The following is a 13,984-nucleotide window of genomic DNA, read 5'->3' on the forward strand; positions in this document are numbered from 1 at the left end:
GTGCACAACATGCAGGAACTGCGGCCGCGAGAGAGAGAGAGAGAGAGAGAGAGAGAGAGAGAGAGAGGAGAGAGAGATAAAGAGGGAGGAGGAGAGAAGAGGAGAGGGAGTTTACAGCTTGTCCAAAGTGCGCTATCAGCCGCTGAAGTCTGGACAGACGAGCGGTGTGGGGACACAGATATAGGGGGGAGAGAGAGAGACAGAGAGAGGGTGGAGGGGGCCCAGGCGGAGGACGGAGCTCCCTCGTCGTAGTCGTCGGTGACGGTGGTACAGATGGGTGCGACTCTCCTCAGCTGAGCCGGCCACCGATCCAGCAGCACCAGCGGTCACCCAATGCTGCCTGAATCCGGCTGAGCACAGTTGGATAGCCCGCATCCTGCGAATGACACCTGGCTATTAGTAAGTTGAATTACAGCTTCCCTCGTTTCTCTTCCACTATTTTGTTCATTTTGTAGCCTATTTTTAAATTGCCAGGGCCTTCATGTCATTGAGTCACTCACAGTAGGAAGCAAATGTCATCATCTGTCACTCTAGTGTGTTGTAATAGGAGTGTCAGCACGCACAAACTTTTACAGCCCTCATACTGTCAGGCTTTATTCTCATCATGCAGCCTACATTGTGACAGAAGCTATCATTAGGACTGAACATAACTGTAGCACCACCCTATGGCTGCATTTTTTGTGCAGAAAAGGAGTATTATGGGGTGTGACTTAACTGTAACCTAGTTACAGCTGTATGTGTGTGTACACCTCAGTCATATGTGCTGTTTGCTTTGGTCAGAGTGAGTGAATAGCAGGCATTCAGACTTCTACATAGCCGTTGGTCAGAGCATAAACTGCACTGTTTATATGACTTGTTTTCCCTGCAGGCCTGCGTGTGTCTTTTCCTCTCGAGGAGACCGCAAACTGGTTTCTTGAGCAAGATTATAATGAGCAAAATTAGAAAACCTACAGCAATAATAAATAAATGAAAGTGAGCCTTGCACAAGTGCTACAACAATGCAGGAGCCCAACACAAAAGCACAATGGAAAGTTGGGAGTGCCAGCACATTTTTATATTACACTCGAGGCATTTTAGCTCCCGCTCTTTCTTATCCAGTGCTGTGAGAGTCGACAGGGGGTCTTCAGGGGATTGAGTCTGTGGATTTTCAGTTACAGCATTTAGACAGCCATATTGCACGTCGTGCTGGCAGAGTCAAAAGAAAATGCAATGCACACATTATGTATCCACATGTAAGGCACTGCACCCTCAAACAGCTGTTTCATTATTAGGTTCAGGCTTGCATCACTGTGTAAGAGTTCACATTTCCATAATAGTGCTCTAGTGCTAGTAATCTTTCTCCCTCCTACACCTCTCTTCCTGAAACAGTGTTTACTAGATGTCTATCTACATGGCAATCCAAATACCAAGAAGGGGAAAGGGAAATGGAAGGAGGGGTTACTATGCAAATCCTGACCTGCTGTGGGGCACAGTGAATGTGTTAAACAAATTAACCACGAAATGGCCTCCAAGCTTACTGTAGTGTGTGCCTTTCATTTAAAATGACTTGAATTTGCACTCAAAGGTTGCTGCACTGTTTTGTAAGTCAAACAATGCCTGATACACTGTCTAATGATGATCTTCAGCAGGTTCAGAGTATTTAGTTACAAACAGCGACTCAAACGCTGAAATTAATGTGGTTATACATTTATTGGAATATATTTCTGTTCCAATTAGACTAATGTGATCACAAAGAGTTCAGTGTATCCATCTTTTATCTACCTACAGTAAGTGTCAAAGTTCAAAAATATGCATTCAAGGCAGTTCAAAGTGCTTTACATGAGCCATAAACAGGCATTTAAGGATAGCATATTAACTTCCGATAAACTTTTGAACACAGTGTTGCACAGAACGAGGACTTTAGTCCATTAGAAAGAGATCTTTTATTGGTCAGTATGAACAGGAGGAATGATTATAGCAGGCAAAACCAATGTTCATATGGGTATCTGGCTATTAAGTCTACTAAGAGAGACTTGAAAAATTGTGAACCTACGAGATATAAAAGAAACACATAAATAGCATTTAAGAAGATGAAAATAAAATAGAAGATAAAAATACACTGTAACTGAATATAAGAGAATAAACAGGATAATAAAAAATACAGTGCAGTGTAGGGTATGAATTAGTAAAAAGTGTGAATGTGATAAAAGGCAGTGACAAACAGAGAAGTTATAAGCCTCAATTTTAAAAAACTGAAAGCTGAAACAGACGCCAAGGTTTCTGGAACTTTGTTTCAGAAATGCAGTGCATAGAAACCGAGCCTTCCTATGTTTTGTTTTGGCTGTAAGAACAGAAGCAGACCTGTCCCAGACGATCTGAGAGGTCTAGTTGGTTCATATTGTTGAGATGTATTTTAGCCCTAAATTAATCACTGCCAATAGTAAGACAGCGCTTTCCTGGTCTTAGTGAGGACTCTATACTAATAAACCTTTCTGGAGTGATTTATAAGGAGAATAACAGAATACCAAGCTTCAAATGTTACTTTGTGTTGTCTTGAGTACTAATGAACATGTTATAACTTATTTAACCCTCAAGATGTTTGCCTGAGCGACTGCCAAAGAGACCGTGAAACACTTCTTTTCTTGTGTTCACCCTGTCTGTGGCAGCTGGCACCATGCTGCCCCGTAACATGCGAACAGGTGGTTGTGACCTGCCGGGGGTGGAGTCGAGCGATGTGCCTCTCATTGGCTACCGGCCCTTACCGCCTGACAGCGGCACCCCAAGCAACCAATCCAGGAGGGGGAGCGGCAGCGATGAACTGGACACTTCACAGGTGAGTTTTTTGTTTTGTTTTACCTCATTAAAACACACTATTATTTTGTCACTGGAGCGCGTTATAGAGTGATGTGAAGTTGTACTATATACTATTTCTCACAGCTTTGAAATTCTGTGTGGTGCTATTTGAGTACTGACAATCTCATACTACCTGCTTTATTAGTTTTTCTTCTGTTCACACAATGAAGTGATGTGACGGAGCTGCTAGGGGATTAGGAGAACTTTGTATTTGTCATGGCTCTTCTGGCCGACTCAGCTAACAGCATTTAGAGCAATCCTCTGTGAAACTGTACAAGCTGCGTTCGACCACCGGTTCCTTGAATAAACAGCAGATGCAGTCGGCTGGTTTTCAGAAAACCCTAAGGGAATAAAGTCAGTGTGATACAGACAGAAAGAGAGATGAAGTTGGCATGTGTTTGTATTTACTGCTTTTCCACCAGGGCAACCCAAATGCTGTTAGTTTCCATAAAATCTATAGATTCAACCAGCTACACAGAGGAAATTAAACTATTTTTTCAAAGGAATATTGATACACAGACTAGAAACAGGGTGATAACACTGTGGTATTAAGTATTTTAGTGATCATGATTGCTTGTAATAACAGGATGCTGATAGAGAGCCAAAGTCAGGACGCCACATCCAGATTTCCAGCTATCAGTTATACTTAGTTAAACCACTCCCACTTGCTGTTAAGGCTGAATATTAGAGGGCTGTGAGATAATCCAAAAAGCACTCTGTATTTTACTTCACATTTGGTCTGAACACAACATTAGTCTTGTTTCAATTGAATTAGCTTTTTTATTAGCCTTTATAACTGGAATTACTCCAGGCTAACATGGGTAATAAACTAAAGTTGAACTAAAATTGAGGAAGTTAAAAGGTTCATGGCACATTTCCCACGACCTTTAACCTCGGTTAATGTTTAGAGACTTGATAGGTGAGGTTGGTTGAGCCTTATCGGAATCTTTTCAGATGGTTGCTGTCTGAACCTTACACATAGTTAGGGCATTATTTTGAGGTTTTCTTTTTGAGAACTGTGAGACTTCTTATCACGAAGTATCGTTCAATTTTAGTTTTTGATATCCACACGTGAGGACAGATGGCACGTGTGGTGAAAACCTCAAGAATAGCTATATTGGTAACATATAGTTTCCCTGAGTCATGATGATGTATTGACTTTCTTGCCCTCATCACACATCATCTGCATATGGCTCTTTGGTTTTACTTCACACCAGGCCTCAAGAAACTCCTCACAGCTAAAAAAAGAAGTTGCACTGACTCTCTTTCCGTATGAGCAGACTTCCTCCGTGCTCGTGTCACATAGCGGCTGCTTGACCTCGCAGTAAATAATGCATGTGGTGGTTCGGCCGGTCGATGTGGTGTACACCTGCTCTCCCTATAAACAGTATCCAGTATCACAGGCCGTCTCCAAGGACAGTCTGTCGAGTGAAATCCAATACGGCCACTTGCTCATTCTTTAATGAGGGAAAGTTGAATGTGTGAGTCAGAATGCATGAAGTAGCAACCTCGAGTGAACAATGAAGCTTGTAGGTGAAAGAAACAAATTTTCAAATTCAGTTTCATTAATTGAGATGAAAATCAAGTCTGAAACACGAAGCATTGTAATAGAAAATAGATACTATTTTTGAGCCTATTTTCTTGCTTGTTGGATGATAATTAGCCAAATGGTTACAAAAAAACAAATGTAGCTAAAAAAGATTAGACAGCTGAGATATAATAATTAATATATAAATATGAAGTCTGTTTTCAAACTAAAAATCTCTTCTCTAAACTATTGTGTGATATTCAACAATTAAACAGCAATAAATGTATCATAGAAAAGGCATGAATGTGTTTCTGTACTGAATACAGCCTCAAGAGACCAGAATGCAGATACAGCTACAAGATATTTTGAATAAGGGGCCGAGTTGTTATAAACTGGTAACTCAAATGGGGTCAGATTTCATGAGCAGAGTCAGTTGGAATGATTCACTGATGTGGCATTCATAACTTTATAAGATAGATACTCGATAGATAGGTCAGAACAGGCAATTTGTGACATGTTTTTAAAAAATGTTTTGATCCCATTGACTTTTTCCATTACTCTTTTCTCATTCCTTAACACATGACATAGAAATGCAAGCAGCAAATCATTCACCCTTTCCCAAAGAGAACAAGGCAGTATGTTGTGTACTTCCCATGACAAAACTATACCCTCGTGCGTTCCACTTAAGGCACCAATAGAGACACTAGCTGGCCAAAAGAATGTAGACAGATACTTTTGTGTCCTTTTGATCTAAGGGTGTTTGCATCGTTTAGGCTGGGGCTGAATTCAATTCAATTAAAAAAGGTCAATATTAACTCATACTATTACTTTTTTAGACAAGAGTGTGCTTCCAACATTATGGCAATAGTTCAGAAAAGGCACTTTTTCCCATTTTGGTGTGAAAGAACATGACTGTCTTGCACAGAGCCCTGACCTCTGACACATTTGGGTTTAATTGGAACACCGACTGTGATCGTCAGGTTATGCTCAAAAAGAATTAGTAGCTTGTTGAGTTCACAGTTTGGTTAGGTTTAGGAAAAAGTCGTACCTGACAAGTCAATACTGACTTTTGGTTTCACAGTACTTGAACAGTGTTCTCCTGGGTAAAAGTCCTGTGTTTGTTTGATGCATCTATCCACCCCATTTCATCTAAGCACAAACTTAGTTACACTCTTAACACTACTACTGGTACTGCACCTTTATACAAACATGTATTTTTCAAGGTGAGGCAAAGCGTGACAAAGACACAGTATCTTCTAGTTTGACGGATTGACGGGTCTGTTATACGCTTTGGCGTGAGACTGGGCTGTTGGTTTGTAACGCAAAAGTATTTATAGTCGCCCCGAACGGTAGCACCCGAAGGTTGGGTGAAAATCCAGCCATCATAGAGAGGAGGGAGACGCAGTGTTGTTTAATGGAGCTTATCCTCAGACAGTCTCTCCTGGAAGTCTTTTATAGTGTTGTACTTCATTATACGCATGAAATGTGACAGACAAGAATGAAAAAAGAGAGCTATTGAGAGAAATGCAAACCCTGACTCCTTTTTCACCTCTGCTTAGTTGGCCAATCATGATGTGAAGTGGGCGTGAACGTCAAATTGTCGGTTTCGAAAAGTTACAGAATTTGCACAGCCCCCTCAATTGTGACAGCAGAAAGATGTGGGGGGGTGTCAGAGGTTGGGCGGCACCTTGAGCCAGGTTTTATTGCCTAACATCAGTGACACTAATGTTCTTGTGGCTGAACACCTGCAGCCAGGTTCACAAAATCTTGTGAAAAGGCCTGAACTTGGAAGAGTGGAGATGGTTATAACAGCAAATGAATGCCCATGGTTTTGGAATAACATGTTTAACAATCACAAATGCGTGTAATGTTCAGGTGTCCACATACTTTGGGCCATATATTTTACCCCCATATGTTCAAACATTGCTTGGCTGGCTACCTAGTTACTGTATGCACCCATAATCCACTTTTGACTGACAGGAACAAGGTAATATCTGTTTTTCTGGACATTTTTATAGAAATCACTCACTAAAGTAGAATTTCCCTTTTGTTTCTCTGAGTCTGAATTTGAATTAGCCAGGTAAAGGCAAAGTTTTCACACTGAAAAGTCAACTATTCCCTACAAACTAACATCACAGACTGATGATATCTACAGTAACGGAGTAATCGTATCCACAGGAGGATTTCTTCCCTTTAAAGCGAATAGAACAGCTTTGACTTAAATGCCACAGAGTTTTACTTGAAAGAGAGTAGATAACGGGCACCAAGGGATACATAGATGAAAGCGTGAGAAGAGGAGCAGAGAGAAAGATAGGAAGGAAGGGGTCGGGGTTGTGGGCCACTCAAAAAACAATGGTTATCTTTAAATAAAGCTTCAGAAGATGTATTTATGACCCCCTGTTAGGTGGAAAGACTTGGTTGTAAATGAGTGCGTCAGCGGTTGTTTGTATTTGTTCAAAGTCAAAGCTTTTTGGGACAGAGGAAGTCTAACTACTTGGATTTGTTTAAAGAAAAAGGTTGGAACTGGTTGTTTTTTGAGACTGAGGGGTGAAAATGGAGAGTTGACTTCCTGCCCGTTGCTTTTCTGGTGCCGTCCAATAGCTGACGTAGTTGTTCAGGAGGAGAGGTTAAAGCTGCCTGGTCTTGTGATGGAAGGAGAGGGGAAGAAAAATAGCTTCGCAACACGACAGCACGTCCTGCTTCCTGTGTTTGTCTCCACTTATTATGTACTTCCTGCATGCAGCTGGGGGAGGGGGGACTTTAAGAAAAAGGAAAGCTTAGGGCCCTTAGAGAACATCTCAATTTTTCAAAAGAATATAAACAAAGTGTCATATATGGCACCAACAATAGTACATAAGGGAAAATCTGTATTTTACATTCCCAAATACCAGCTGCAGAGTCATTTTTGTACACCAGAACCAACTCATGCCACCCACCACTGTGGCCTATAATCATGATGCTTATCCACCAGCCTTTGAAGCAGCTAAACTCCAAATTACACACACCTTTTACTTTGAAAAGTTTCTCAGCAGAAAAGGTTGGTTTCTCTGACCCAGATTCAGCCGGGATTCAGGAAGCAAACCCAATTGAAGCTCCACTCGATACACTTCTATCTCAAGTATCGCAATATACCAGCACTGTCTGGAATAAGGAAACAGGAAAGGGCTAGATTTCTTTATGTCTGTGATAAAGGCCCACAGGCTCACTATGCTAAGGCCAGACAAGTGACTAGCATAAGAATTCTAAATCACTTTCATTCTTTTATAAGCAATAAGACTTTGCCTTGGTGGGGACATTTTACTATCACATAAATAAACAAGCTAAGACTGAGATTGTAATTTAGTATATTTCTTTTATCAGCACATCTATAATATTTCATGAACCAAGGCTAAGTAAAGTGTAAAATGTAAATGGTGGATTGTATCAGTGGGTTTCAATATTTGCACCTCAAAACTCAAAATAAATAAAGCTTTTACAAGTTGTGTCTAGCAGGGCCTAATGATAGGTGATGTAAGGCTTTCAGTCAGAGTAAATACAGTTTACTTTGTGTGTAGTCTGGCTTTTTAGGATGACTAATGCTCATTAGCATCATTATGACACCATTAACAGCTCCAGTCCTAGAGTAGTTTGAGTAACATTTTGCAATTAACATGTTTTTTTGCACACTTTCAGTTTTTTTCTGTAAGCACTTTTCTTGTAGTTTCAAGGCTGAGGACCTGACTTAAGGATGAAATGGTATTCTCTGTATACTTAAAGGGTCCAATGTGTCACATTTAGGAAGATGTATTAGCAGAAATGGAATATAATATTCACAGATGTGTATCGATTAGTGTAAAAAAACCTGAAATAAGAATTATAGAAGATAGAATTTTTGCATCTTTTAGCTCATTGTTTTGGTTTTACGGCCCACAACTTTATTGTTTTACAAGTTTTACCATTTACGTCAACCTCATCTCCAGCTGCACCAGGCAGGACTTAGAGTAGCAAGGTATAGAAACATAATGCCAAATAAATGCTAATGCTAAGCTAATGTTGCTCTGTGTCTGCTGTTATATAAATAGGCATCTGTTAGATAAGACATTAACCATAACAACTTCATAAAGAGATATGATAAATATTGTATTTGCAGCCTGTTCCACTGCCCCAGTGGCCAAAAAGAAATCAATAAATACTGCTTTAATCACTGACCTTACAGTGTGGGCTGTGTGTTAGCTGACAGACTAATAAGCTAACTGCCCTCACACACACACAACTGTGAAAGTCTCCACCTAGTTAACATGGCTTCACTCTGCGATGTCATTAGCCCCTTAAATAAACACAGCTTGCTTCCTGGTTTAGTGGCTGTCTGAACATTTATTACCTCTCTTTACAAGACTGCAGGCTTCTTACTGCTCAAACAGCAGGCCAAGTAAAATACAGTATGAAGGCTGTCCAACTTCTACCTGTTATTAGATATTATGATTGTTGTTTTGCTTTGGGTTGTATTAAACAGGATACTCAGTTAAACTGGTTTATCTGCATGGGAAGGTCATATACAAAGACAAAGAGAGCAGGAGAGGAGAGACTGAAAGAGGGGGTATTGTTCTGGAAATAGCTTCAGGGCTGTGTCTCTCAGTGTGAGTGTGTATGTATGTGTGTGTGTGTGTGTGTGTGTGTGTGTGTGTGTATGCAGGCAAGTGCCCATTGATGAGGGTAGGATTAGTGTAAGCAGTGTGTCTGTATGTGATTTTTTTCAAGCGCACACTGTTTGCGCTGTTTGTCTATGGGTAACTAAAAAGAACTGACTCACTGGAAATTAGTGTTGTGCTATCAGCTTTAACATATACCTATCCCTGTGTTAGTGAGTGTGTGTGTGTGTGTAATGGGTGTGTCCAGGTGATGCAGGCTTACGGGGCCGGACTTAGCTCCTGCTTCAGGTGTGTCTTTGTCATACATAGCCACAAGAGGTAGAGAGGCAAACAAGAAAGACGTAAACACACAGATCTAGGTCGACTGACGGTGAAATAAGCGCTGGTCAAGAATAGAGAGAGAGAGACAAAAGAGAGAGCGACAGATGAAAGAAAATGGAGAAAATGAAAATGCTATTAGTACCTTTTTCCTGAAGATTTCCAGGAAGCTTAGGGATCGCTACCTGTCTGGACTTGCTGAAGACAAGGTAATTTTTGTGACCATTTTTTTTCCTTTTTACGTGTGTGTATGTGTGCTTGGACTGGTTTCATGGGAAAGATTAGAATCACAGACAGATCTCTCTTGAAGCAAAAAGAGATAGCATGTAGAATAACAGGTTCAAATACACAGACTATGTAATTCAGTGCATTTTTAAATGCAAGGAGTGCCTGCTTGCAGTGTCGACCTTCGACCAAGTCCAAGTCAAGGTAATTTTGAAAGAGGCTAATAGAGGCTACCATATGTGTATTACGACTAATTACACCATAGGTTAAACAAGGGGAATAACAGAACTCATCAGGCACTTCTGCTGTCTGTATGAATATGTTTCTTAAGTCATATGTGGTCTAGGAATTTGCATATGAGAAAGCTAACAAGTTATAAAGTGCAAAATGAATTCAAATGTAAAATGTCATTAGTTTAACTTTTTCGGACGCTATTAACAGTCAAAAGGGCTTAAAAGATGTTGTGTTTTTGGTGTATTTGTTCTGGCTGTGTTTCCAAGGTGTTGCTCATGTGTTTTTTAGATACAAACTCTTGACTCACGGCAAGTACAAACGTCTAAAATGGTCTAGGGATTTCGCCAGGCAAGCAGGATGACTTCACACAGTGTTTTGCTCATGCATTTTTTATCATGGAAAGTCACAGTTGCGAAACTATCAGTGTCAAGAGCCGTGTAAAGTTATATTGATCAATGTATTACTAAAATGCTCAAACTGGGGTCTAGATGTAAATAAAGGGCAGGCCCCACCCACCACCAACAATTCATAACACAAGATTGTTACTCTCAAATTGGTTGATAAAATCCTTTACTGTGAGTAACTAACATTAGAACTAGCCTAGATCTAAGTTATTCATGTTTTTTTTAATGCTGTCAAAGATTTCAGAGATCAGTGAACCATGCTCATATAAGTGAAACTCTTAAACTGTACAGGTATAAATGTGAGTATGCCTCAAAAACAAGTGAACATGTGAACAGTGGTGGAAAGGGTCTCAGATCCTTTACGTTTTAGGGGACTTTGTTGGCCTTTGGCCTTTATTTGGATAGTGGTAGCTTGAAAATAGACAGGAAACTTGGGAGAGCAACTAAGTAACTTAGTTCAGTGGTTCCCAACCTGGGGTTTAGACCCCTACAAAGAGTCACAAGATAAATCTGAGGGGTTGTGAGATGATTAATGGGGTAGAAAAGAAGTAAAAACACAAATTTCTGCTACACACATCTTTGCTTTTTGTGAAATATTGCATAACTTTACCTCTTTGGCTCTCAAGCGTTGTAAAATCTCAGTCTGTAAAATAACTAGTAACTACAGCTGTCTGCTGTCTGTGTGACGTTTTATGGAATGGAAATAATCTGTGTTATTACTTACTTTCCACCACTGCTCTTTACACACATTAAATGCAAACAAGACACATTAGAAATTTTGTGTGGCTTATAAGGTTAGCAAACATGACTTGGGCTGTGGAATTATGCTATCTCAAATTCTTACACATTGATTGTACTTGGTCATAGGCAGTTTAAGTGGTTTTAAGGCTGCATGAAGGCTTCATTTTCATCTGTTTTTCTTCTTGCTTGGGCAATCTGGGGTTTTTATGTGTGTAACTGGAAGACTGGATTATACCAACAAGGACTAAACCAAATTTAGAGATTATCTTAAATTGTTTGCTGGTAACTTTTATTGCATTGCAGCGTTTAAACTTTAATTAGCCAGCCTAAGATTATTTGTTTTATCAATGATTAATTGTATGTTAGATATAATAAATGAAATGGGAGAATAAGAGCAAATTCTGTGTAGATCACTATGACTTAAAAGTGCTGAAAATGTGTGTTATCTTGCACAAAGATAAAAGAAAAAGTTATCTTTTGGGACTTTGATGGCCCCGTATTACGCAGCTGAATTGTTCATCTTGAATAACATTAGCGATGCATGTCTGCCAAATTCATGTTCAAGGCAAAGATGTAGAGAAACAGAGCCGCAAGATTTTTAAATAGAGTTGCGAGATTGCCTGTGGGACACAAAAATAAAACTATCTTCACTTTACAAATTTGTTCATGTCTGGTTCATTTCTGTTTAGAATTTTTCTCAGATTTTCTTTTTCATTTTTGTGAAACTCATGTTTTTGTACAGTGTGATTCATCAAATGAATCAAAAATCGTATATCCTCTGGTTGAAGTGAACATGCAGTCTATGATTTTGAGTCAGGATTCCTTTGCTTCCATATGGAGGTCACACAGACTAAAGACACTGACAACGACTGCCTCAGACTATACACTTAAAGATTATATTATGTGTTGATTTACTGCTGATTCACTCGTGGTATAATGCCTTTTTCTAATAAGACAAATAAGCACTTTTGTCTTAACACCTGTTTTGTTTGCTGCTCTTCTTCAGGCAGATCCCTCACCAATGAAGACTACGTGGTACTGTCCTTTGGATCTGGTAAGGCCAGCTGTGTTGAACATTGTAACATGCAGGGGATAATGTGCCTGTGAGTCAGTAACAGTATAAAATAGGGTAACTGTGTCAGGGACTTTCCCTGAGGCTAAAACTGGATCGTTACAGCTCCATGTAGCTGTGAGAAATGAGTTCAAAGCTTGATTTTAAGCCCTTTTTTACACATACATGGATATTGGGTTTCTCTAGTAGAACAGTATATCTCTAGGTCTAATGATGTAAGTCTGTTTAGTTCAGTAATAGGATAAGGTTAAATTTAGTACTTGGAATCAGCAGTAATCACCTTTCTTTTGACAGTCAGTTTAGACAGAAGTTTTTGGCTCACAGATTGAAACAGATTATTCCTCCCAGTGTCAAGTATGTTTTAAAGAATCCGAAGTTCATACTGATTTTCATGCATTCTTTGCAACAAATGAAATTTGTCTTAATCTGATTTCTGTGCTCTACAGTCCACTGTGGTGGAGGAGGAGGAGGATGGAGTGATCTACACAGTGGTGGTCAAACAGCAGCATGGTGCCCCTAACAGTCCGATGGTAAGTCGTGTCTGACTGACTGGACACAGTGCCTGAGATGAGTGAAAAGGCCTCCTATTTCCAGTAACATTAACTCTCTCTTTTCCTTCCTGTCTTCTTCCAGTCAGCGATTTCCCGCTCACAGTGTCTGAAAGCAGGGACAGAAGAGAAGCTGGTGCTCCACCTCCTCCACTCATTTTCTTTGGGAGACTCTTCCTTCATTACAATCTTCCTCTCTACCTATCGATCCTTCACCACCACGAAGAGAGTGCTGGACATCCTCACTGACAGGTAGGAGAGGTTTATCTGATCAGTGCAATTATATTTGTAGTTTTTGTCTGGTAAGAGAATCTATTTTCCAGACAGGGTTTTTTTAAGACAGAAAAAAACAGAAGTTTCAAAAACTGGTATGATAGCAGCTCCAGCTGCAATGATGCACAGCAACCACAGCAGCTGTCAGTATCCTGTCTGGCTGGGTTTGTGCTGTATGAAGCGTTAAAATCTGACTGATCCTGTCCTGTGAGAGCTTGGGTGGAGGAAGACAAAAAGTCAGCCATGCTAGAAGCTCTGTGACAATTAACTGCTAACATGATTTTGTTTAGCAGGTATAATGTTTAACATGTTCATCCTTCTTGGTTTAGTGTGTTAGCATGCTAACAAATTAGCATTAGTACAGCTAAGGATGATGGGAATGTCATTAGTTCTGAAGGTATTTGGACAAAGTAAAATTTTGACCTGATGATGGTGCTAGATGAAAAGTAAGGTGGATCACCAGACTGATTGCAATTCATCCTGGGAGGAACAAAATCTACACATTTTGATGGCAATCCATTCAACATGACATGAATGACATTTTACTCAACACCACAAATGTCAACCTCATGGCGGCACTAGAGAAAAGCTAGTAGGATTCATTGAACTGTTAATGCCTGTACAAAATGTTGTGCTGATCCATCTTGTAGACGTTGAGATATTTTACTAGATGTATAGAAACTTGAAAATTCAGATGGCACTAAATGAAAAGTGTGCACAAGTGAACACTGTGCATATCTGTACCAAATGTCATCCAATAGTAATGGAGCCACACTGCTTGTGTACTAAATACTAAAGTGCAATTAAATGGTTACATTAGAGTCAGCAAAACTGGTTAATCAATTTACTGTACACCTAATTTCCATTTTCACAAGATAAACAGCTGTTAGTTTTGCTTTTGCTATTTGTCTTCAAGCTAGTGTAATTTAAACAGAAGTTTCTAGATTAATTACATACCTTAATTTAGAGACACAGGAAGCACCTGTGTGCCTATTTTGAATAACTACAGCATAATTCAGCAACAAATCTTGTCTTGTGCAGCTTAGTTCTGTTATAAAGTCTCTATTAAATAATGGAGGCATTTATATCAAACACCTGTTTGGAAAGTTCCTCCAAAGAAGCAACACGGAGGAGAGTCAGTTTAGACTCCTGGCAACATGCTCAGTTTACCTGTAAACATT

The 13,984-nt window shown here is 39.8% G+C and overlaps 1 protein-coding gene across 1 annotated transcript in view; it reads left to right on the plus strand.

Annotated features, from left to right (window-relative positions):
• Positions 1–60: 60 nt before the first annotated feature.
• The window catches only part of rgl2 (ral guanine nucleotide dissociation stimulator-like 2), a 28,614-nt gene continuing 14,690 nt past the window's right edge, over positions 61–13,984 (plus strand). The window contains exons 1-5 of the mRNA XM_035672035.1: positions 61–399; positions 2,646–2,812; positions 11,917–11,964; positions 12,429–12,512; positions 12,616–12,782. Of these exons, the coding sequence (XP_035527928.1) occupies positions 2,654–2,812; positions 11,917–11,964; positions 12,429–12,512; positions 12,616–12,782 (458 nt within the window). The 5' untranslated portion in view covers positions 61–399; positions 2,646–2,653. The remainder of the gene's footprint in view (positions 400–2,645; positions 2,813–11,916; positions 11,965–12,428; positions 12,513–12,615; positions 12,783–13,984) is intronic.

This window comes from Morone saxatilis, unplaced genomic scaffold, assembly GCF_004916995.1.
Source record: "Morone saxatilis isolate NCDOM2014 unplaced genomic scaffold, NCSU_SB_2.0 Contig24, whole genome shotgun sequence".
Lineage (NCBI taxonomy): Eukaryota > Metazoa > Chordata > Actinopteri > Moronidae > Morone > Morone saxatilis.